General features: G+C 35.0%; 1 protein-coding gene across 1 annotated transcript; it reads left to right on the forward strand.

The window, feature by feature from the left end:
• GLIPR1L1 (GLI pathogenesis related 1 like 1) lies at positions 3,561 to 26,329 on the forward strand. The gene is made up of 4 exons (XM_003355522.4): positions 3,561 to 6,148; positions 16,497 to 16,742; positions 21,424 to 21,524; positions 25,717 to 26,329. Exons 1-4 carry the CDS (start codon positions 5,972 to 5,974, stop codon positions 25,886 to 25,888), a joined length of 696 nt encoding a protein of 231 aa, XP_003355570.2. The 5' UTR covers positions 3,561 to 5,971; the 3' UTR covers positions 25,889 to 26,329.

Genomic DNA, 26,961 nt, shown 5'->3' on the forward strand with positions numbered 1-26,961 from the left:
ATTCTTGTCTTGACATGTAGGCTTAGTACACCTAAATTGCTTCAGTATTTCTGTATATAGAAAACATCTAGTATAGAAGCAATAATCGTGGATTATGTGTTGATTATATAAATTGCACTTTTTGCCAATTTTCAAAATAATTTATTACAAAAGCTCTTTTCTTATTACTGCCAATTAATTTGTCTATACATAAAATAAAGCTAAATTAGCCATATGTTAACCTCTACCATTTTTAGATCCAAAATAAATTGCATTTGAAGCCCAACAAACATCCACTGAATACCTACAATCTGCAATTATATCCAATGTTAGAAAAAGTATATAAGCTTATCCAGTATTGCCTTTTAAATTATTGAGTATAAAATACTTAGTAAGCCCCTAGTATATATGTGACAAATAAGATACATAGTTTCTAAATAAGCTTACAATTACATACGACATTTTTAGAAAATTAAAGACTGCTCATTTCTTCATAATTCATTCAACAGCTATTTTGTGAGGGTGTAAGCATTCAGTATCTACTCTAGGTGCTATGGATATAGCAGTGAAGCAAACAAAGCCACTCTTTTAGTGAAGGTTACAATCTAATAGAGGTGACAAACCTTAAATAGTAAATGATGTCAGGTAGCAGTTAATACAATGAAGAAAATATTAGAGGTTAATGGGATAGATACTGACAGTAGGAGATGTTGTTATGATCTGGTATGGTTTCACTGAGGGGAATTCTGCAGGCGAAGGGAAAAGCAAGTGCAAAAGGCCTGAGGAGATGGCATCCTTGTCAAGCTGATGGATGTGGCTCAAGCAGAATGAGCCAGAGGAGAATGTCAGATAGGGGCCAGGGATTAGCCATGGTCAAACTAGGTAGTGCCTTGTGAGCCTTGTCTAGGACTTTGAATTTTATAAGTGTGACAGGAAGTCATTAGGGGGTTTTTGAAAAGATGGTGGCTTAGGTTTTAAAAGGAACAATCTGCGTTTCTATGGAAAATAAATTGTAATGAAGCAAGAATGGGTACAGGGAAACCCAGTAGAAGGATACCTCTGCCTCTATTCCAATAAGAGGAGATGTTGACTCTAACAAGGGTATTGTCTGTCCACAGAATGGGAAGAAATGTTTGGATTCAAGATTGTTTTAAAAGTAGAGCTAACAAGATTTGTAAATTGACTGAATGAAGTAGATGAGGGAGAAAGAAGAATAAAGTCATAAGATAGACAGATACAGTGTTTGGAAGAGTAAGAGGGTACCATGGTTAATTTTATGTGTCAGCTTAGCTAGATAGTGACAACCAGTTGTTTGATCAAACACCAGTCTAGATGTTTCATGAGGATGGTTTTTAGATGTGATTAACACTTGAATCAATAGACTTTGACTACAGCAGGTTATTCACTCATAGTGTGGGTGGGCCTCATCCAGTCAGCTGAAGGCCTTAAAAGCACAGAAGAAGGAACTCTGCCTCTAGAGTCCAATACAGAAATTCTGCTTGAGTTTCTCGCCTGCAGACTGAAAACTGTAACATCAACTCTTATCTGAATCTTCAGCCTGTTGGCTTGCCCTATAGATTTGGAGCTTGCCAGCCCCCATAACTGTGTAAGCCATTAAAAAAAAAAAAAAAAAAAAAAAAAACTGGGAGTTTCCATCGTGGCGCAGTGGTTAACGAATCCGACTAGGAACCATGAGGTTGCGTGTTCGATCCCTGTCCTTGCTCAGTGGGTTAACGATCCGGCATTGCCGTGAGCTGTGGTGTAGGTTGCAGATGCGGCTCGGATCCTGTGTTGCTGTGGCTCTGGCGTAGGCTGGTGGCTACAGCTCCAATTAGACCCCTAGCCTGGGAACCTCCCATATGCCGCAAGAGCGGCCCAAGAAATAGCAAAAAGACAAAAAAAAAAAAAAAAAAATCTGTGTGTGTGCGTGTGTGTGTGTAAAGAGCAGGTCAGGATATATATTCTATTGGTTGTTTCTCTAGACAACCCTAATACAAAGGAAAAGAGAAATAAAGTAATAAGCTATAGGAAGTTGAAGTCCTTTAATGAGAGGACATTCCTGTTAATTGGAGAATTTCATAAAGGAACTAACATAATTGGGGTCTTAAAAGGTTCATTTATTAATTTGTTCATCAAATATTGAACTCCTCTGTTGAATGCTGGGAATACAGCAGTAAAAAATATTAATAATCAATCCCTGCCTCATGGGGCTTACATTAAATCGAAAGGAAATGTGATAGCAATATAAATAAGTAAATTACATCAAAAAATATGAGGGTAAGAGTTATAAAGAAATATAAAGCAGAAAAAGCCAATAGGAAGTGATAAGTATAGAATGGGTAATATAAAATACCACTGTCAGTTATTTTGAAAAGTTATAATTTGAGCAAATACTTAATAGAAGTTATAAATGAGCCATGTATCTTTCTGGGGAAAATAATTTAGGCAAATGAAACAAGAACAAATGTCCTGAGGCAAGAGCCCCATAGCTTTTTCCAGGAGCTAGAGTTTCTTAAAGAGAGAATAGGAAGGGGAGAGAAGTAGGAGATGAGATCAGATGTGGGCTGTATTGTTTAGGACTTTGAAGGCTAATGTGAGGATTTAGTTTTGCTTTGGGAAGCCATCAATTGGAAGGTTTTGAGCAGTGAAGTGTCATGACCTGATTTACATTTAACAGAATCACTCTGGGAGTTCCCGTTGTGGCTCAGTGGTTAATGAATCCAACTAGGAACCATGAGGTTGCAGGTTTGATCCATAGCCTTGCTCATGGGTTAAGGATCCAGCATTGCCTTGAGCTGTGGTGTAGGTCGAAGACGTGGCTTGGATCCTGTGTTGCTGTGCTGTGGTGTAGGCCGGTGGCTACAGCTCCAATTAGACCCCTAGCCTGGGAACCTCCATATGCCATGAGTGAGGCCCTACAAGAGACAAAAACAAAAACAAAAACAAAAACAGACGCACTCTGGATTATGTAAATATTTGAATATGAAGGTAAATATACATAGAAGCAATAGTATGAGGTCCAAGAGATACTCAGAAATACTCTATTTTCCTGTAGAGGCTTTTTTCACATTTAATTCTTAATCTGGAATTTAATTTTGTGTAATGAAGAGATTAAATCTTACATTTTTCCATAGGGATAAGTAATTATATGAGAATATCTTTTAAAAAGTCTTACCACCTAACTCACCAGAAATAGCATCTCTGTTAGACACAAGTTCTGGGATGTATATGTGGATACTTCTTGAGTCTTTATTCTCTTCATCTGAGTTCCAACAAAAAAGGCTTTATAGCACATAGTTCATATTCTCTAACCTCAAATGTAATGAAATTTAATTTAACTTAAAAGGCGGGAACTAAAAAATAAAAATCTGGAAATTTTTTTTTTTTTTTTTTGCTCTTTAGGGCCACACCCATGGCATATGGAAGTTCCCAGGATAGGGGTCTAATCAGAGGTATAGTTGCCGGCCTACACCACAACCACAGCAACACGGGATCCGAGCCATGTCTGCAACTTACACCACAGCTCTCCACAATGCCAGATCCTTAACCCATTGAGTGGAGGCCAGGCATCGAACCTGCATCATCGTGGATTCTAGCCGGGTTTGTTAACAGCTGAGCCATGAATGGAACCACCCATCCATAAAATTTTTAAAAAAGCAATTAATAGGTGAAAGAATAAGTCATAGTAGAAATTATGAATTATTTGTAATTGAATAGCAATAAAAGCAGTACACTCTCAAACCTTATGAGTTGCACCTAAATTGTAATTCAAAGAACACGAATAAACTTAAATACAGACACGAAGAAAGGAAAAAGTAAAAATTCCTTCTGATTTCTTGACTTCTCTTGGGTTGACTAAATATTCATCTTCTGCCATTTTTCCTCTGCTCGTTTGGTATTCTTTTTTCTTTCAATTTTTATTCCTAAATTTTTAACCTGTGCGTCACTTAATGTCAAAAGTCACTCATTATCTCTGCTCTTCTCCCACATTACAATCCATTTAAAATAGTTCAACTATAATCGCTAAGCTCTCTCACCTTCCACACGATTTTTGCCTATATTATAATTCCACCTTGACTTAAACTTCTTCTTTGAACACACTTCCTCCAGTATTCACATGCTTCCCTCTTGCATCCTCTTCAAGCATTTTCTCAAAGGGCACCTTCTCAAAGACATCCACACTGTCAATTTCACTCTAATTAAAATCACAATGTGCCATTGTTATGTCCACACTTACCCCAGTGTTCTCAAACTCCTAATTTATTTTTTCCATGAACAGTATCGCCATTTTATTATACTACAGAACTTTATTATGTTTACCATTTATTGTCTGTCTCCCTTCACTAGAATTCCAGGAAGGCAGATCGCTTTGTTTTATTTTTTACAGTTATAACATCAAGCACCAAGACAAATGCCTGGACATTTGTAGACACTCAAAATACATAAATATACTAAAGACCATCTAAGATCACTCTGACTGCTATCTTGGGAAAAGACTGTAAGAGATTAAGAGTGAGAGTAGGAAGATCCACTACGAAGTCATTGTAATTATCCATGAAGTCAAAGAGGTCCCATTCCTAATGGTGATCAGTGGTCAAGTTCTGAAAATATAAAGACAAACCAATAGAATTTACCAGAGGACCAAATGCCTCCAAACTTTGGGGACTGAACAGTCCAAAAAATGGAGGTGCCATTAACTGAAATAGGGAAGATTGTAGGAGAATCAAAATTGAGGTGAGGGCTATCAGAAACTCAATTTTGACTATGTAAATAATTCTCAAGTCACACATATTGCAATTCCCTATTGACAGATAGTAGACCGGAAATATTTTTTTCTACTGCTCAGTAGAACGTCCATTAGGATCCTTGTATTTCCCCCCATTTTATAATTTAATTTTCTGCTTTCTATTTAAAAAAAAAAATGACGGGGTGGGGGAAGAGGAAAAAGTCACTAGTAGCAAAGATTTTTTTTTCTTTTAGTGGCAAGTTTAACTGAGTACTAGAATTGATTAGAATATCAGTAAATGAAAATACGTGTTCACTTAAACAGAATTGTAAACAACCTCAAATAATCAAATAACGACATTTATTTGAAACACAGAAATACTGAAAAATATCATTTAATGTCACAGGAAAAAATGCTGGTTTATTATTGAATAACAATTTAACATAATGGATTTAAAACATTAAGCCAAATGAAGTTGATTCATATCTCAATGTAGGTAAAATACGCAATCAAATGCACTCTGTTCTAGTCTTTAATGTCCCAGCTGTCCTTTATCTGAAGTTTACTAGTCACCAAAAGGAAGATCTGTTCCAAATTTAAGTATCCAGAAGGAAAGATTTTGTCCACTTGTCCACATGTCTATATCTTTCCAGGCATTCATTCTCTTCAACTGAGAAAAACAGAAGCAGAATATTAAATAATTAAATGTTAAGTAATTAAAGGTATTAAGAATCTCTACATCATGGAGTATACAGAATGCCTATTCTTGCTTTATTACCAGCCTCTGAGGAAACACACAATATGAGGCTGCAATTTATTTAAAGCAATTTTAAAAAAAAAAAAAAAGCCATACAAGGAAGCTGAGTCTGTTAAACAGCTGCTCTATAGGGCTTTGCACAGGCCCGGGCCCATTATCACTATCTAATACGTGTTGCTCTTTTACATACTTGTGCTCCCTGAATACTGCAACCCGGAATACAATCTAGATTCCCTCTGCAGTAATTTCAGATTGGATCCACTGAAAGCACCTTGGACAGTTAAGAGACTCAAGACTTTCTCCTGCAACCCAGGGCTGTGCGCTGGGCTAATTCCGCACCCTGTCAGCCTGGCTGCTTGGAGCCCAACCTCCCACGCATCCCCCGTGCTGGGCTCGAGCGGGTGCAGGAAACTGGAGCCAGTGGAAGAGCGTGGTCCGCAGGAGCTCGGAAAGCTTGATTGACCTGGCCGTTACTGGTCCGTACATTCAGGGCATTCTCGCGTCCCGCCATGATTCTGAAGAAGAAATTGAGTTGTTTTTGGACATTAGGTCTCTGTCTGGTAGCCAGTAAGTCGTCTCCCAAAGTCCCCTCCATCACAGATCCAACATTTATAGACCAGGCCGTCAAAGCGCACAATGAAATGCGTGGTAAAGTCTGGCCCACCGCAGCCAACATGAAACACATGGTGAGGAGGAACTCGGGCTAGGACCTTATTTCTCTGATTCATTCTAAGGTATCTGAGCGATAAATTTCGTGGCTTCATTCATGTGAATTCAGTCTGGGGCTTTTCAACATGCGGCTAAAAATCACATCTGGCTGAGCTGTCTCTTCCAAGGTCGTGAAGGAGTGGATGGATGCGAATGGATAACTGGAAGCTATTCCTTGCCTGGACTTAGCTCCCTTTTGTGCAGGTTTGAGGGCACAAAGGAAGGGGTGGTCGTCATGGATACTCTTGGCTTAGTGACTGTCTGTCCTCCATATAAACAATAGGCAATGGTAGCACAGAGACAAAACAGCTATAAAAAAATACTTACATTCAGAAAGTGGAAGAATGGGAACCACACAGCAATCACTGGTTCAGAGCAATTCTGAAATCTTTATGAGAATCTTTTGTTTTATAATGAAGACTCTGTGTGTGTGTGTAATAAGTGGTTTCTTATAAAGATGGGACCCAGAGCAGGGATTCTTCCTACTTAGGTCTCAGTGGTATGAGTTTAGATTTTTATTATGGCTGCACCTCACTTCCAGTAATGTTTTACAAGAGGCTTCCCTTGGCTCTGGTGTGAAACAAACCCTGAAATCTAAGTGGCTTAACAAAACAAATTTTAAGTTCATACTTACATAGGTTGTAGAGAAAATGAGTTAGGATTCAGCCCTTCTGGCTGTGACAAAGGGATGTCCCCAACCTCAGCTAGCTCATTGACAGGCAACAAGAACTCCCAAAATCATTCATTGGATAATTGCTTTATTTATTTACTTATTTATTTATTTATTTATTTTAGGACCGCACTGTGGCATGGAAGTTCCCAGGCTAGGGGTCGAATCGGAGCTGTAGCTGCCAGCCTACACCACAGCCAAGGCAAGGCAGGATTCAAGCCGGGTCTGCAACACAGCTCATGGGAACACAGGATCCTTAACCCACTGAGCAGAGCCAGATATAGAACCCACATCCTCATGGGTAGTAGTTGAGTTCATTAACCACTGAGCCACAATGGGAACTCCAATAATTGTTTTAGTAATGTGAAGAATAAGAGGGTGTCTACTCATCCTCTTGCTATTGTAAAGTAGGAGGCTTCACATTCTTTTGCTGTCTTCTTAGTCCCATTTTTTGTTGATGTAATGACTTTTATATTCAGAGTGCTCGTCTTAATTGCAAATGTTTGTTATACTGGAAGTAACTACAGTAACTTTTTGGGTAACTTTTGGTGAGGTTGTGGAGAAATTGGAATAACGGTACACTGTTAGTAGAAATGTAAAACTGTGCTGAAGCTATGGAAAACAGTAGGAAGGTTCTCAAGAAATTAAATACTAGAACTACCATATGATCCAGAAATCCTGCTTCTTGGTATCTATCCAAAAAAAAAAAAAAACTGAAAAACCAAGCTCTTGGAAGAGATATCTGCTGCACTTCCATGTTTGTTGCAGCACTATTCACAATATCCAAGATAAAAAAAACAACTCAGGAGTACATCTACAGATAATTGGATACATACAATGGAATATTATTCACCCTTAAAAAATAAGGAAATCTTGCCATTTGTGACAACATGGAAGAATTTGCAGGACATTATGCTAACTGAAATGTGGCAGTCACAGAAGGACAAATACTGCATGATTCTACTTATTAGAGGTTTCTAAAATAGTCAAACTCATGGAAGTAGAGAATGTTAATAGCGGTTGCCAGGGGCTGGGAGGTGGAAAAATTGGGGAACTGATATTCAAAGGGTATAAAGTTTCAGTTATTTTAGATGAATAATTCTAGAGATCTACCATATAGCATGGTTAGTGACTACTGTAAACAATACAGTATGGTGCACTTCAAAATGTGTGAAGAAGGTGTATCTTATTTGTTAAGTGTTCTTACCATAAAAACAAAGCACAAAGGGATAGAAGGAACCACTGGGAGGTGTTGATTATGTCTGTTAGGTTGATTGTGGTCATGGTATTATGAGTGTTTGCATGTGCCCCAACTCATCAAATTGTACACATCTAATATATGGTTTTTCTATATCAATTATATCTAAACAAATCCATTTTTAAAGTACTATTTTTGTCATTTGCATCATTTTGTATAGTCCTTTGAGGAATTTTTGAATAGCAACTACTATACTGTATTTTATTGCTGAACATCATTCTTTTTATCTTTTCTGTGTATAGCATAAATTCTTTGGTAGTTTACTGACACATCCCAACATCCTCCTACCCTCAGCTCTATGCACAACATAATATTTCTTTCCACAGCACAGGCAGAATCATCTTGATTATTGGATCATAGCCTTTAAAAACAGTGTGGGAATTCTCTATCAGATAAAACTATTATAAATATCTTTGTGTTTATATTTTGAAGAATTCCTTAGTAGGCTTTTTTCTTCCTCCTTGCCCTGAGGAGCTTGTTAATATAGATGTGATTCATAATTGAGGACTTATGATTGGAAGAGCTTCTAGACTGTACTGGAATTATTAGTTACTAGGCATAAGACAGGTGATTGGGCTTTTTAAAAAGATTCATTTAAAAAAAAAATTTAAAGGTCGAATTCTTCCATTTACAGGTTAGAGCAGAATATTGCTTAATAAAAATATTCACTTAGGGCCAGAGACTTAATAGCAATTGTTTTAGGTGAAAGCACTGCCAAATCTAAGAGGTCATTAAATTATTTTCTAGAAAAAAATTTTAATTACATTGTCCAATCAAAACAAATGATCTATAATTATAGAGTCCTTGGGAATTCTAAAATGCAAATATATGTTTTTATATATATGTCTAGGGAATTATAATTTGTACATATTATGCATGTTTGAACTGGCTTGAAATACATGCTTTGAATAAATATAATTCCTAGCCATCAGATGTTAATTCTTACTCTTTCAAAGCCATAGTGTCTTCCATTTGGATAGTAAGACTATGTCTTAATTAGAATGACAGAATAATTTTATTTTGTACCATACTCTGGATAGGGGATGACATGGTACAAGCTACTCTATTTTATAACTACACTTAATTAATATTTTTTCTTTTAAAATATATACTAGGAGTTCCCACTGTGGCTCAATGGAAACAAATCTGACTAGCATCCATGAGGATGTGGGTTCGATCCCTGGCTTCTCTCAGTGGGTTGCTGTGAGCTGTGGTGTAACTCTGATCTGGCATTGCTGTGGCTGTAGTGTAGGCCAGCAGCTACAACTCTGATTCAACCTCTAGCCTGGGAACCTCCATATGCTGCAGATGCGGCCCTAAAAAGACAAATAAACAAATTAATTAATTAAATAAAATATATTCTAGATTTAAGATAATAATTTTTCCTTTTAAAGCAGAGAAATCTCCCAATGATCCAGGCAAAAGACTAGGATTCTCCTAGACTTACAGGGAGGTAAAGTTTTCTAGAGTCTATAGATAAGCAGAGATATCTTGAAAAAGAAATGAATTGCATAAAAGCTATAGCTAATATTATATGAAGTGAAAAAAAGTGGCTTGAAAATTTTTTTTACTATTGTTGATTTCTTGGTTTAGTTCTGGAATTATATCTGTCTTACAGTAACTATGAGAAAAAAATTGGAAATTTTGTCTTTGTGGTATTTTACCTGTTTCAGGCTCATATAATTTTTGGTGGAGGGTGGTATACGAAAACTCATCACTCAGTCTCTTCATTTTTCAAAAGAGTAAATTATGAACTATTTTCTGGAAACTGCTGAAGTCGCTCTTGGATACTGAAAACAAAATTTTTGATACAAAAATGTTTGCAGCTTGAAGGAAAATTAGTGATTAAAATGTGAAAAAAATACAGGAAATTAACCAATGACATTAATGGTATGGATTTAAATCCACATCCTAAAATAGAAATGTAATGACATGTATTTGTTTCCATTAAATCAACATCATTGTAATTTTTAGTCCTCACATTAACAAGGGAGTTAAAAATGTTATCTTTAACATTTTTGGACTCATCTTCTTCCATTATTACATATACACACACACACACACAAAAAAAAAAAAAAAAAAAAAAAAAAACCACACACAAAAAAAAAACCTGGAGTCTTTACTCGAAGAGATAAAGAAAACGTCTTTAGGAATCAAGTCAATAATCATAATTATCCTTTCAAACTAGTCACCAGTGAGATGCCACTGACATTTGCCTTCCAGGTCTGAAAACATTCAGTCTCCATGGTAGTCCTATGCCACAGAAATTTTGATGAAGGCTGGGAGAACCATATTAGATATCTGACCTTCCTAGTCCAATGGCCTACCATTCCCCTGAGAGCTTTCTGTAGGCTCAAGGCTATGATTGTGGTAGCAGAATTTATTATGGTAGCAGCTTTTATTTTTATTTAAGTTTCTGCCAAATTTCTTGAGTCAAGGAACTAAGGGAGGCTATCTACCTATTGGGAATGCCTTCTTTTGGAGTCATAAAGATAGGAATGGGAAATATAATGAGAAAACAACTTTTTAAAAAATCACTTTCCCAATAAGATGAAGCAGATCCATCCGCCATATTCCTCCCATTAAGTATAGCTATAAACCTTGGATATTCTATATAAAACAAATATAAGAAGACTTAAAGTTGGAGAAAAGAAAGCAGACAGTTCCACTAAAGACTCCAAAATTCAAAGAATGACACAAGGTGAGTTCCCTGGATTTTCTTTTTAACTCACGTATTTACTGGACTAGGAACTAAAGAAGTCTAAAATCCAGAAGTGCCAATGGATGAAGAAAACAAAAGCCTCAAGAAAAATCTGCAGTCTTGTCAGAGAACACGGAAAGGGGCAGCCTTCTAGGGCAATTTTGGTTTTTTTGTTGTTGTTGTTGGTTTTTTTCAACAGTAACCATCCTACTCTGAACAAACAAGGGGAAAAAAACGACAACCCTCTTATGTTTTTCAGCAAAGGCCAAGTGGAAGGCTTAGACTATGATAGTAACTTGACACTTGACCCTTCCTACCTCCTCTCCACCAGTGTTGTGTCAGAAGACGCTGAACGGGGAAAGTTCCAGCCCCACCAGACAGTAATGAGTTTGCCACCCCCTTCCAGCCAGGGTGATGTCAGAGAAGGCCAAGCATGGAGCCTGGACTTTCAGTACCACCCAGCAGTAATGAGAGGGCCCTCACAACAACCCCTCAGTGGTACCAGTGGAGGCCATGTGGGGAATCAGGACTTCCAGCTTCATCCCAAGGCAATAGATACCCTTTCCTCTACTGAGGTGTCAGCAGAGGTCAAGTAGGGAGCTTAGACTTTCATTCCCACCTAGTGATAACAAGGTACCTCATTTTCTCCACGTGGGATGCCATCAGCAGAAGCAAAGGGGAAGCCTGGATGTCTATCTCCTTCTAGTGATAACAAGATAACCCTTCCCACAGCAGGGTTAATAAGAATGAGTGGGAAGCCCTGACTTTTGCCCACCAACTTGTGATGTATAGAACTTCGTCATTGGAGTAGTGTCAGTGAGGACCTGCTAAAATAAGAGGATTGACTAGGATATAGACTCTCATACTAAAAAATTCAAAATGTCAAGGATACAATAAAAAAACCCACATACACTAAGAACTAGGAAAATTTCAGTGTGAATGAGAGAAGACAATAGATGCCAACACCCAAATAACACAGACGTTAGGATCATCTGATAAGGATTTTAAAGTAGTCACAAAAATGCTGCAAGGATTGATTACAAAAAATGCTTAAAATAAGTGAAAAAAATTCTCAGGAAGGAAATGGAAGTTATAGATTCAAATGGAAATTTTACAAATGAAAAATAGAATGACCAAAACTAAAAACTAAATGGATGTGCTGAGTAGCCAAATGAATTTGGCAAAGGAAAAAAATAGTGAATTTAAAAATAGAACAGTAGGAATTACCCAATCTGCACAACAGAGAGAAAATGGACTGGGAAAAAAAAATGAACATAACATCAAGGATCTAAGAGACAGTAATAAAATATCTAATATTCATGTCATTAAAGTCCCAGTAGGATGGAGAAAGATGGAGAGGAGTAGAAAAAATATTCTAAGAAATAGTGGCTGAGAACTTCCAAAATTTGGGTAAAAACATAATAAATCTGAGTAAAGGCTAAATATGATAAGCCCAAAGAAATTCATGCCACAATACATCATAATCAACCAGAGACCCTAGAACAAAGAAAAAGCTTAGAAGCATTTGGAAAGAAACATTATATTACCAATAGGAGAATTTCAATTTGTCAAATTTCTCATCCAAATATATGGATATCAAGGAAGTGGCACAACATTTCCTGTTTTTTTTTTGTTGTTTTTTTTTTTTTGCTTTTTAGGGCTGCACTTGTGGCATATGGAAATTCCAAGACTAGGGGTAGAATCAAAGCTGCAGCTGCCGGCCTATGCCACAGCTCATAGCAATGCCAGATCCTTAACTCAGTGAGTGAGGCCAGGGATTGAACCCACATCCTCATGGATACTAGTCAAGTTCATAACCTGCTGAGCCACAGTGGGAATTCTGCAACTTTTTCAAATTCAGTTTCAATGTCAAAAAAAAAAAAAAAAAAAGTCAATAATACCACACAGAGAAAATATACTTTAGGAATGAAGATAAAATTAGAACATCCTCAAATTCAAGAAAGCTAAGATGATTTGTCATAATCAGACCTATTCTAAAAGAGTAGCTAAAGAAACATCTTCAAATAGTAAGACAATGGTAAAACAAGGACTCCTGCAAATCAAGAGTGAAGAAAACACAAGACAAAGAGTAAAACCATGAGTAAATATAACAGATTGTTCTTATGTTTTCTAAATTATATTTGACAATTAAAGCAAACTTATAACATTGCCTGATATGGTTCTTAATATAGAAGAAATATTTAAGTCAATGATATTAGTGATGGAATGAGTGAAAGGACCTAAATGGAAGTAACAGTTCTACACTTCATTCAATCAGGTAAAGCCTAACACTAGTAGTTTGTGATAAGCTGTATATATTATATACAACTATAGCAACCACTAAAACATCTATATAAAGATACCTACTTAAACACACTATAGATAAAATGGAGTTCTAAATAATGCTCAAGTAATTCACAGGAAGTCAGGAAAAGTAAAACAGAAATGAAAGGTGGATCAAATAAAAAATAAACAATAAAATGATAGATTTATGCTTGAACTCTCAATAAGGATATTAATTATAAATAGTCTAAAATCGTAAATTAAAAAACAGATGGGTTGAGTGGATTGAAAACAAACAAACATGAACTAATAATGTGCTATAACCAAGAAATTCACTTCAAATATGATACAGGAATGTTGAAAATAAAAGGGTGGAGAAAGACATGTCGTGAAAACATTAATCAAAAGAAAGTAGAAGTGGCCTTATTAATTCAGATAAAGTAGATTTCAGAGCGAAGAAATTACTGGAGACAGAAAATGACCTTAAATAATGATAAAATGATCAATCCCTCACAAATAAATTGTTATAAAAATGTGTATGTTTCAAACAACAGACTTTTAACATACAGGAAGGAAAGCTGAACTAACTGAAAAAGGAAATACAAAAGTCCTCAATTACATTTGGAGATTTAAACCCTCTCTTTCAACAATCAGACAAAATCAGCAAGGACAAAGAAGAACAATACCATTAACAAACTAGAATTTAATCGACATTTAGAGAACACTCCACTCAACAACTAGAGAATACACATTCTTATCAAGTGCTTATGAAACATTAACCAAGATTGACCATATTATCCTGAACCATAATTAAAAACTCAACAAATTCATAAGAATTGAAATTATATGCAGTATATTCTCAGAACATACAATGAAATCAATCCAGAAATCTATAGCACGAGGATAATAAAAAAAATTTGTAAACATTTAGAGATTAAACACACTTCTAAATAAGCCATGAGTCAAAGAGGAAGTCTCAAGAAAATTTAAATACAGATAAATATATCTATATAGATATATAAATACTAATACATATATTTCATATATATATATATACACATATACATACACACATACACGCCAATGCAATGTGGCTAAGGCAGTGCTGAGAAGAAATGTACAGCACTAAATGGTCACATTAGAAAAAAGGAAAACTCTTAAATGGATACTCTAAGTTTCACCTAAAGAACAAGAAAAGAAAGTAAAAAAAAACATACAGAAGGAAGAAAACAATGAGGAGGAGAAATTAATGAAGGTGCAAAGCAGCAGCAATAACAGATCCGAGCCTCTTCTGTGACCTACACCACAGCTCACAGCAACAGCAGATCCTTAACACACTGAGGGAGGCTATGGATTGAACCCACATACTCATGGATACTCGTCAGGTTCATTACTGTTGAGCCACAGTGGGAACTCCTAAAGAGGAAAATTTATTGTTACACAAAAACCTGCTCACACATGTTCATAGCAGCTTTACTTGTGATAGTCCAAATGTCTACATTTCCATCAAAAGGTGAAGATTAAATGAATTATGGTTCCTCATGCCATGGAATACTACTCAGTAATAAAGAAGAATAAATGACTGACACATGAAACAATGTGGATGGATCTCAAGGGAATTATGCTGAGTGAAAAAAGCCAACCTCAAAATGGTTACATACTGCAGGGTTCTATTTTATAACATTTTTGAGATGACAAAATTATAGAGATGGAAAACATACTAGTGATTGCCTGGAATTAGGAATAGGGTGGAGGAATATTAAAGGGTTAACATGAGGGATCATTAAGCGATGGAAGAGTTATGTATCTTAATTGTGGGGGTGTTACTTTAATTTAATATGGTAAAATTGCATGAAACTACATACACACACACACATACACATAAATGAATGCATGCAAAACTATTGAAATCTTAAAGTCTGTTGATTGTACCAATGTCAATTTCTTGATTTTGGCACTGTGCTATATTTACATAAAACATTACCAATGGAGAAACTGTAAGGTATTTACACAGGATCTCTGGGTACTATTTTGGTAACCTCTTATGAATCTACAATTAGTTTAAAATGAAAATACTTTTTAAATCACCTTGCCAATAATACCTCATATGAAGATATTGTCACTTTTGTCAAAAGTTGCTTCTGGACGCTGTTTTGTTCCATCAGGCTATTTGTCTATCCTCCTTCCAATAGTGCAATATCTTACTATAGCTTTATGGTACCTTAATATATGGTTGAATAGATCTGTTTTACTTTTATAAAGTTTGTCTTAGCTATTGTTGGTTCTTTGACTTTCCATATAAAGTTTATAATCAATTTTCACCCCCCTGAAAAACCTACATAGATTTTCATTAGAAATGTATTAAAATCAAGACCAATTTTTTTTTACAAAAAGGAATTTTCCAGGCTATGAACATTTAATACTTCATTATTTATTTAAGTCTTCTAAAATTTCTCTTAGTGATGTTTTGTAGTTTTCAGTATAGAGATAGTTTTTATATCATTTATTAGATTTAATTATATATATTTGATATTTTTGAAGCCATTGGTTTCTAGAGTGTATATGGAAATAGTTTTTTATCTATTCCTGGAATCAGGACAACTTTGCTAATTTCACCTATTTCTTATAGTTTTGTTTGGGTATTCATTTGAATTTTTTATGAACCCAGTAATGTCAGTGAATAATGAGAGATTCCAATCAAGACAACTTGGATAATTTCACGTATTTCTTATAGTTTTGTTTGGGTATCCATTTCAATTTTCTATGAACCCAGTAATGTCAGTGAATAATGAGAGATTCCAATCATTATACATATTATATGTTCTATCTTATATATTTATACCTCACATTTTATTATACTATCTAACCTCCAGAACAATTTTAAGCAGAAATAATGAGACATTTTGTTTCATTCTCAATCTTAGGGGGAAGCTTTCACTATTTTACCATTATCTATTAATGTTTATTGTAAGGCTTTGGTTTTCTTTTGTAGATGCTCTTAATCGAATTAACAAAATTCTATTCTTAGTGTGCTAAGAAGCTTTTTCCCTTTTTAATTATAAACAGGTTCTTATCCTTCACTAATCATATATTTTCATAACCTTCTGAATTAATAGACTGTGGACTCTGACTTATATAAATCACATTCCAATGTATTTGTTGAGTATCTCTACAGTACCAGTCCATCTGCTAGGTACTAAAAATATAAAAATGAACTGCTGCATAGTGAGTACTAAGTAACTGCTTCTGAAGCTGAACTAAAAAGAAATAACTATGCACATAATAAATACCACGTAAAAGCTATATATTATTAAAATAATTGATTTAAATAAAATTTAATTGATTACAATCCTTAGAATAACTTTAATCTGGACAAATATGCACAATTCATCTTAAATTATTTTTATCTTTCAGAGTTGGGATGAAGCTTTAGCGAAGACTGCTAAAGCATGGGCGAACAAGTGCTTATTTGGACACAACCCCTGTTTACCAAAGTCACTTCAATGCCATCCAACTTTTCAGTACATTGGAGAAAATATCTGGTTAGGGCCATTACGCATCTTTACACCAAGATGTGCAGTTGAAGCCTGGTATAACGAAAGTCAATTTTATGATTTTAATAGTCTATCATGTTCCAAAGTTTGTGGCCATTATACACAGGTAAATATTTGATATTTTACTGATTAGTTCTTATTTCAATTATAAGACAATTTTTTAGCATTCTCTTTAGAATTTCTTTTGAGGAGTTCCCGTCATGGCGCCATGGTTAACAAATCCGACTAGGAACCACGAGGTTGCGGGTTCGATCCCTCCCCCTTGCTCAGCGGGTTAACGATCCGGCGTTGCTGTGAGCTGTGGTGTAGGTCGCAGATACGGCTCGGATCCCACGTTGCTGTGGCTCTGGCGTAGGCCGGTGGCTACAGCTCTGATTCGACCCCTAGCCTGGGAACCTCCACATGACATGCGAGCGGCCCAAGAAATGGCAAAAAAACAAAAAAAAAAAAAGAATTTCTTTTGAGTATCTGGAAAACCCACCTTCATTTGGAAGATGTTTTGACCAGGAATAGAACTCTGTGTATTGAGGGGGGTTTTTTTGACTTTAAAAATCTTACTTCACTCTCATTTTGCTTGCACAATAGTGCAACAACAAGAAATCTAATGCAATCCTTTAATTTATTCTTCTATATGTAATGGGTCTTTTTTCTCTGACTGCCTTTAAATTTTTTCCTGTATTGCAGGTCTTGAGCAATTTCATAACAATGTACTGCAGTTTCTTCATGTTTTTTGTGCTGCAGTTCACTGAGCTTCTGGAATTGTAGGTCTATAGCTTAAATCAATTTTGGAAAAATGGGTGTCCCCATTGTGCCTCAGTGGATTAAGAACCCAACATAGTGTCCATGAGGATGCAGTTTGATATCTGGCCTCACTCAGTGGGTTAAGGATCTAGTGTTGCTGTGGCTGTGGCATAGGCCTCTGGCAGCTACAGCTTCCATTCAACCCCTAGCCCAGGAACTTCCATATGCCAACAGGTGCAGCTGTAAATAAAATTAAAAAGAAAAAAAAAATAAAGTATAGGAAAGTAAAGGAAAAGAAAAAGAAAAGAAAAGAAATTTGGAAAAATGTTAGCCATTGTTTCTTGAAAATATTTGTCTCTCTCTTTCCAGAGCCCAGTTACCCATGCAGAAGTCCACTTGAAGTTTTCCCACGGTGATTTAATTTTCTTTTTCATTATTGGTTAAATTTTCCTTCTTCCATTCATATTGGGTAAATTTTATTATATTCCCAACTTTGTAAATTCTTGCCCTGCTGGATACTGGATTTCTTTATATACCTATAAATATTCTTAACTGCCTTCTGGGATATGGTTATCTGGAATTCGTTTGACCATTTTGGTTCCTGCTTTTAAAATATGTTAGATGGAATTAAAGCAATGTTTAGTCTAGGGCTAATTCTCTCACCAGTATGTAATATTCTTCTGCACAGTCTACCCAATGCCCCAGAAATTATTAAATTTTTCAGTCTGGCTAGTGGGAACAGGCCTACTGTTCCTATTCCTGGCCCTGTATATTCTTTCCTCTAGGTTTTATAGGTGTTTCTTTCCGAGGCCTTGGGTAGTTTTTTTGCATGCATGCTCTGATTAGTGCTCTGCTGCACTGATAATGAGGACCCTCTACAGACCTCCACAGTTGTGTCACTATGAGATTTTCACCTCTCCAGTATTATGCTTTCTAAGCTTCTGCCTCCTTGCTTTCCCCGGACTCTCTGCTCTGACTCTCAACTCTGCGAATTCAAGCTTCTCCTGGTTTCTGTGCCATCCCATACCTAACCACAGCCTGGAAACTCTCAGTACAAAAAGCTGAGACAATTGCATAGCTAGCATCTTTTCTCTCCAACTCTCAGGGGGCATGATCCATTGTTGTCTGATGGCCAGTATCTTGAAAAACACTATTTCCTCTCATTTTTTCCAATTCTACTTGTTGTTTGGGGTAGGAGGTTTGGTGAAATGTGGAAGTCACTTTTTCACTAAATTAATCTTCGACATGGCACTGAGCTCTTAGGGAAGTTCATTTAAGCAACAGAAAGAGCTGACTTTATTCTCTAAACTTATTCATCTGCACAAGCTGAATTAACATGTAATGTCCTAAAGCAAATCGTTTTTTATCGGAGGTGTACTGAACAAAGAAATTAACATTTTCCATGCTCCCCTTCTAATCATTCTTTGTCCTTTAACAGAATGCTGTAAGTTTGCAGATACTTTTCAGAATAGACATTTGGTTTGGTCTCTGCTGGCAAAATTGACAGAATAGAATCAAATGTCAAGCGTCTGATAATAAGCAGAATTCAGTACAGTAGTCCCCCCTATCTACAAGGGATATAGTGAATGCCTAAAACTTCAGATAGTAGCAAACCCTATATATACTATTTTTTTTTCCTATACATATATACCTATGATGAAGCTTAATTTATAAATTAGGCACAGTAAAAATTAATAGCAATACCTATTAATAAAATAGAAAAAATATTTAAAGTTTAATAAACATTACCTGAATATAGTCTCCCCCCTCACCCTGTCTCAAAATATCTTATTATACTGAACTCATCTTTCTTCTTCTTGTGATGATGTGAAATGATAAAATGCCTATCATGTAGGGAGGCGAATAAACATAGGCACTGTGATGTAGCAGTTAGGTGACCACTGAAGGAGGATCACTGCCTCAGGTGATTCTGGATCAATGAGCCATGACTATGTCAGTGGCTGGATGGCAGGAGCAGATGATATCAGTGGTTGGGGATCCCAGGTGGGATGGAGTGGAATACTATGAGATTTCATACCACCACTCAGAAAGGCACACAATTTAAGACATAAATTGTTTACTTCTGGGATTTTCCATTTAATATTTTTGGATTTCAGTTGACTGTAGGTAACTGAAACCTCAGAAAAGGAACTGGCAAATAAGGGGTGAACTACTATATCCCTAATATGGTGTCGAGGCTGAGTCACAGCCTTTATATAATCTTTGTCTCCTCTTTTGTTGCAAGGAAGCAGGAACCTGTTCCAAAACACCCCTTCTCCCTTAGTATGCCACATCAGAAGCAAGAGCTCACTCCTCGTCTAATTTATACATACGCTTAGGTAATTAAGGTGCATTCTTTCTTTTGGTTCAACAACTTTATCTTGCTTAATTTTCTAAACAAAATGACCTAAAAAGTTCTTGCATTTACTGTTTGCAGATAGTCATGTAGAAGTTACAGCCAATGTTCATATTAATGTTACATCTAGTCCCTTTAATGAAAGCAGTACATTCAAACCTATACATAGTATTTATTTTTACCATTCTCAAAGCCAAAAAAGAATCACAATTTAAATATATTAAGCAAATAAAATTTCATGGTGTAATCAGTTATTTATAAATCAAAATTTTAAACATGATTGAGAATATATGTACTTGAGAATATATATGTTTACAATATAGTACTTGTAACTACTAATAAATTAATAGTTTATTAATTCTAAAACATTCAAAGGAAAAGAAGCTTTCAAGGATTTAGTTTAATCTCATTTTATTAGGTGGGAAACTAACCAAAATTGATCTGTCACTCTGCAAAGCCACATACATGGTTAGAAGCAAAACTCATCTATTCTTGATTCACTGTGCTTTTTATTGTATTTTGTTGCCTCTCAGGCAACCAAAGAGCCATTAAAATATATTTTGCATAACTGTTGATTCCAGCTACACCCAGCCCTGGGAAATAATGACAAATACATTGGTTTATAAAATATGTTGGTATGTTTTCTTAAATGAATTGTAAAATACACAAGTACAGAAAATTCATTTGTTGTTAAAATCAATTTTCTTTGGATTATTTTGTTTTTCAAATGGAGTAAATCAGTATTTTTCCCTTTGTTCATTGGGAAATAGAGAAAAATTCCAGTCTATCACTGTTACAAAGGAATAGTTCTGTTCTTAACTTCTTCATCTCTCTCCCAATTGCTAATTTTCCATAAGAGTCTTCTTCCTTTTGAATAACTTTACTATTTTTTCCAAGTAAACAAAAATAAAGATAAACAATCCCTATGGTAAGCATTTTTTTTTATATTTGCAATAAACTCAGTATGTTCTTCATTTCCATCCCTATCTGTCTCCTGGGATTTGACAAAGGTAAGAATATAGTTAAGATCACAAAATTTAAAATGTTAGCATAAATTTAGGAGAATTTTTCTGAGAAAAATAAATAAAAGTTAATTATTGTTTTCATTTATAATCTGTTTTTGTTTTGTTTTTTCTCTCTTTATGACCACACCTATGGCATATGGAATACCCAGGCTAGGAGTCAAATCCGAGCTTCAGATGCAGGCCTATGCCACAGCCACAACAGCCCAAGATCTGAGCTGCAGCTTGTGGATCCTTAACCCACTGAGTGAGGCCAGGGATGGAATTAGCATCCTCATGGGTACTAGTTGGGTTCTTAACCTGCTGAGCCATAAAGGGAACTCCTACAACCTGGTTTTAATGCTCCTGTATGACATACCCATGGAGAAAATAAAAATATATCTCATAAATCATCTAGAAGAAATTATGATTTTGGCTACATATTAGAGTCTCCTTTTGATTTATGAGAATGATCAGTGAGGAAAAACTACTTAGGTAGTCCTCATGAATGTAGCCTTAACAAAATAATGTTTTAAACTAAATATTAGAAATTAAGAAAAAATAATCAATAAATATTTAGGTTTATTCTTTTTTTATAGCATGATAAAAATTATACCTGTTCCTATAATGCATTTTTTTTTGTATAGGGTTGTTTTGCATATTTCATTTTAAAATTCTTTTCCTTATAGGTAGTTTGGGCCAATTCATATAAAATTGGTTGTGCAGTTGCAATCTGTCCTAACCTTGGGGGACCTAACACTGCAATATTTGTATGTGACTATGGGCCTGCGTAAGTTATTTTGCTATTAAAAATATTTTAAATTGAAATATGTATGTTAAGGATTGTTTCCAAAAATAAAATCTTATACATTAGAGACAAGCATATTTTTGATAAATGGATATGTATAATGCTAATCAAAATAAATAAATGAGGAGTTCCCGTTGTGGCACAGTAGAAACAAATCCGACTAGGAATCATGAGATTTCGGGTTTTGATCCCTGGCCTCACTCAGTGGGTTAAGGATCAGGCCATTCTCATGAGCTGTGGTGAAGGTTGCAGACGCAGCTCAGATCCTGCATTTCTGTGGCTGTGAGGTAGGCCAGCAGCTGTAGCTCCGATTTGACCCCTAGCCTGGGAACCTCCATATGCTGTGGGTGTGGCACTACAAAGCCAAAAAGAAAAAAAAAGAAATATATGAAATAAAAGTGGTAGGAGAATGTGTGAAAAATTATGCCTGTCATTTAAGATTGAGAATGATGGGGATCATTTAAGTAAAAAATAGATAATATAAAATACATTGTGCCATAGAAATATCTAAATACTGGAACACAAAACAGGTTGGCAGATGCTTCTATAATATAATATAATATAATATAATATAATGTAACATAATATAATAAAGCTGGAATGAATAAATGATTGAGATGATGGTGAAAGCACATTCTTCTAAGAAAAAATACCATAAGTGTTTGACTGCCTTGCTGGCAATTGCATATCTAATTGGTATATAACAAAAGCCTAATGAGAGTCTCTAAAAGTGAAATTCTGGAATTCTAATCCCAATAGATCTGTACAAAGGAAGAGATTAAATCAGTTAATAATCCCACTCTTTAACAAACAAGAATTTAAAAATGCAGAAAATTAAAAAACATAGGCAAAGACTAAATATACAGTTCTGTCAACAGAGTAATTTTTTTAATTTTTTTTTAGACTTTATGAAAATTAAAGTTTTTATTTTTAAAGAATGACATCTAGGAAGTAAAAAGACAATCTACAAAATGGGAGAAAATATTTGAATATCATATATCTGATAAGGGTATTGTATTCAATATATAAACCTCTCAAAACTCAATAATAAAATGGTAAATAATCTAATTAAAAATTTGTCAAAATGTTTAAATAAATATTTTTTCTAAAAGAGATGTAGAAATGTCCAATAAGTGCATAAAAATGCTTGGGGATTCCTTTGTAGTGAAGAGGTTAAGGATATGGTATTGTCACTGCAACAGTTTGGACTCCTACTGTGAACAGGTACACTCCTTGGCACAAAAACTTCCACATGCTATGGGTATGGACAATAAAACAAACAAACAAACACAAAAGCAAACAAAAAAACCCCAGCATCATATGTCATTTGGAAAATGCAAATAAAATCCATCAGGAAATACTTCTTGACATTGACTAGAATGGCTCTTGATGTGGCCTCCTCTTTGTCTTCTGGAGTAGGGTATCTTTTTTAAGGTTTCCGGTCCATTTGGTTGATGATTGCTCAGACTTTAGTTGTGAATTTTGTTGTTTTTAGGAGAGAAGTTGAGCTCCAGTCCTTCTATTCTGCCATCTTAATCCCATTCTCCAATAAAGAGTAATTTAGAACTGGTTTAACATTCTAAAACCAATATTACTAACCATATTAATCAATCTAAAAATAAAGATTATATGATCATCTCAATAGAGTGAGAAAAAGTCAAACATTTTTTTGGCTGCACCCGTGGTATGTAGAAGTTCCTAGGCCAGGAATCGAACTTATGCCATAGTAGTGACCCAAGTGCCTGCAGTGACAATGCCAGACTTAACCTGCTGCACCAAGAGGGAACTCGACAAGCAAACTCCTTAAACCTAATAAAGTATATATATGAAAAGCGTGTATATAACATGATACCAGTAGTAAAAAATTTTTCTGTAAAGTATCATAAACTATATTTCACTATACTTTTTCTCTAAAGTATTAGACAGTAAATATATATTAGGCTTTGCATGACACATTCTGCTAAATATTCATTTTTGTTTTTGTTTTAAATAACCCCTTAAAGTGTCTTTTCTTTTTTTAATTCCCTGTTCACAGACTGCACAAAATTAGACCACAGGCCAGATATGACCTATGAATCATACTTCATTGATTGCTGGTCTGTAGGTCTATATAGAAAACCCAATGGAATCTATGAGAACTGTCCTAGAACTAACAAGTAAATTTAGCAATTTTTCAGGATACAAGTTCAATATAAAAACTTAATTACATGTCCATATACCAGCAATGAACAATCATAAATTGATTAAAATAACAATAACATAACAGCACCAAAAAAATATAAATTATCTAGGAATAAATCATGCAGAAGACATGAAAGATCAATACACTGAAACTACATAATAGTCATGAGAGAAATTTAAAAAGACACAAATAATTAGAGTGATATATCTTGTTAAAGGGTTAAAAAACTCAACATTGTTAAGATGTAATTTTCACTGAATTGACCCAACACAATCCCAATAAAAACTCCATCAGGCTTTTATTGTAGTAATTGACAATACATATAATAAAATTCATAAGGAAATGCAAAGGACTTAGAATAGTCCAAACAACTTTGAAAAAAAAAAACAAATTTTAACTGCCTAACATGATTGTTTTAAGAATTATTAAACTAGAATAATCATGCCAGGGTGATATTGATATAAAGCGAGACATAAATAAGTGGAATAGAATACATAGTCCAGAAATAAACCCACATATGGTTGACCGCATACATTCAACTGATTTTTCACAAATGCACAAAGGCAATTCAGTGGAAAAAAAGATTTTTCAATAAGTGGCGCTAAAACTATTTATCATACACATATAAAAAACAAAAATTAACTTGGATCTATACAACATACAACCTATAAAAATTAACTCAAAGTGGATCACAGATCTAAATGTAAACCTAAAAATAAAATACTTCTTAAAGAAAACATAGATGAAAACTTGTGACCTTCAGCTAGTCAAAGATTTTTTAGCTGCCACACCAAAAGCATGATCCATAAAAGAACAAGTTGATAAACTGGATTTCATTAAAACTAAAAATGACTGCTATTCAAAGATACTGGTAAGTAAATGAAAAGACAAGCCACAGACTAGCAGAAAGTCTTTGCAAAACATATATCAAATAAAGACTTTATACCAAGAATATAGGAAGAACTCTCAAAATTCAATACTCAGAAAAATTTAAACTCAATTAGAAAAATGGACAAAAGATTAACAAAATGGCAGGTAAGCACATGAAAAAAACACTCAAAATCATGAATCATTAGGGAAATACAATTAAAGCCATAATGAATATACTATGTAACAATAAGAATGTCTAAAGATTAGCCATTCTCACACACTGCTGGTGGGAATATAGTGTTACAACCACCTGGTAAAAGCATTATAGCAGTTTCGTAAAAAATTAAATATGCACCTACCATATGATCTATTCATTCCACTGCCAGGTGTGTATCCAAGAAATGTATGTCCATATAAAGACATTTATGAATGCTCAGAAGTGCATAGTAACTTTACTAGTAATACCCCAAAACTAGAACAACCCAAATATCCATCAACAGATGAATGAATAAATAGTTGGATATTATTTACTGGAATATAACTCATGTTATTAATGTTTTTCTTTGTGTACTATAGGTAAACAGCACTTTTTTAAGTCTTCCATAGATAGAGAGATGGGGAAAAAAGAGGTTTGTTGACATATATCAGCCTGTATTATTGAAAATCAGGCATAAGAGCTGCCAATTATTTTTGGTATATCACCAAATAGAGCTAGGTAATAACTAGAGTATTGTACATATAAATTAAACCAAAAACATGTTTCCATTTGTAATTTAAATGTCCTCATTCCATTTACAAAATCAAGAGATAATTGTAGTATTTACAACAAAAACTGTGGCTATCACACACATTGGTTCGCATCTAATTTGTGTTCTAGAGAATATTCTCCAACTGCCACTAGGATTAGAGACATCCTATAAAGAATAACTTAATAATTAATAGTTTAATTTTCTTTTGTAAAAAAGAGGAAGAAATAGAAATAAGCATAAAATTGGGACCTAAGTTGTTGCTATGTTTCCTTTTCAATATTTATGATTAAGGACTAAAACAACTTGCATTAATGCATGCACAATTTTAGAGGAATTAATAGCTATTTGGCTAATTGCTGTTTATTTTTTACAGGGGAAATTATCCAAATATGCATCCTTATGCTAACGGATCATCCTGCTCTATGTGTGAAGAAGGAGAAATTTGCACAAAGAAACTCTGCCGTAAGCAAAAAGGAAACAAAATAATCATGGCATTTTATTTGGAAAGTAGAGTTTCCAAAAATTCATTATATTTTAAAATTTGACATCTAAATTTTATAGAGAATTTTATAGACAAAATTTGATTGGCTGCTATATGGTGATTTGTCATAAATAATCATATTTAAATCCAAATGATCCCTCCTTTCTTCACTGATTATTTTCCCTCTCAGGCTAAAGGACAGGAAAGAGCAAGGCATAACTGATTCCATTTGCTGCTTACACTCAAAGTAACTACTGGCTGACATATTTTTCTTATTTGCATTTTCTTCCCTTTCACCTCTTTTTATTAATTGTAAAGATACTGTCTTGCTCAGAAATAATACATTAATCAATGTCCAAATTAATTGTGATTTAAAACTAAAATGTTTTTCTTCCATCATCAGCTTTTGGGTCTCAGGACAAAGACTTTTTAAGTAAAAGTATTAATTTTTGATTCTCAAAGCAGATGAGCACTCAGTACAAAGTTAAATTTTTTTTCTTTTGTCTTTTTAAGGCCACCCTGAAGCATATGGAAGTTCCCAGGCTAGGGGTTGACTCAGAGCTGCAGCTGCAGGCCTATACCACAGCCATAGTAACAGCAGATCCAAGCCATGTCTTTGAACTACACCACAGGTCATGGCATTGCCAGATCCTTAACTCACTGAGTGAGGCCGGGGATTGAACCCCTATCCTCACAGATACTAGTCAGGCTCATTACCACTGATCCACAAGAGGAATTCTGTGTACAACTTACTTTTTAAGGATAAGTATATATATATATATATATATATATTTTGCCCATGGAATTTCCCAGCCAGGGATCAAACCTGCACCACAGCAGCAACCTAAACCACTGTTGTGGCAATGCCCAATCCTTAACCCACTGCACCACAAGGGAACTTCAAGGACAAGTATAAATTCTTTTTTTTTTTGTCTTTTTTTTTTTTTTTTTTTTTTTTTTTTTTTTTTTTTTTTTTTTGTCTTTTTGCTATTTCTTTGGGCCGCCCCCGCGGCATATGGAGGTTCCCAGGCTAGGGGTCGAATTGGAGCTGTAGCCACCGGCCTACGCCAGAGCCACAGCAACGTGGGATCCGAGCTGCGACTGCGACCTACACCACAGCTCACGGCAACACCGGAT

The sequence above is a fragment of the Sus scrofa genome, chromosome 5 (genome assembly GCF_000003025.6).
Source record: "Sus scrofa isolate TJ Tabasco breed Duroc chromosome 5, Sscrofa11.1, whole genome shotgun sequence".
Taxonomy (NCBI): domain Eukaryota; kingdom Metazoa; phylum Chordata; class Mammalia; order Artiodactyla; family Suidae; genus Sus; species Sus scrofa.

What these genes read in the sequence shown, in the direction of transcription:
- GLIPR1L1 (XM_003355522.4), top strand. Translation starts at nt 5,972, where the DNA reads ATGATTCTGAAGAAGAAATTGAGTTGTTTTTGGACATTAGGTCTCTGT. An exon ending in TTTGTGGCCATTATACACAG is followed by an intron (nt 16,743 to 21,423) that starts GTAAATATTTGA and finishes TTTTCCTTATAG; the next exon opens with GTAGTTTGGGCCAATTCATA. An exon ending in GTATGTGACTATGGGCCTGC is followed by an intron (nt 21,525 to 25,716) that starts GTAAGTTATTTT and finishes TATTTTTTACAG; the next exon opens with GGGAAATTATCCAAATATGC.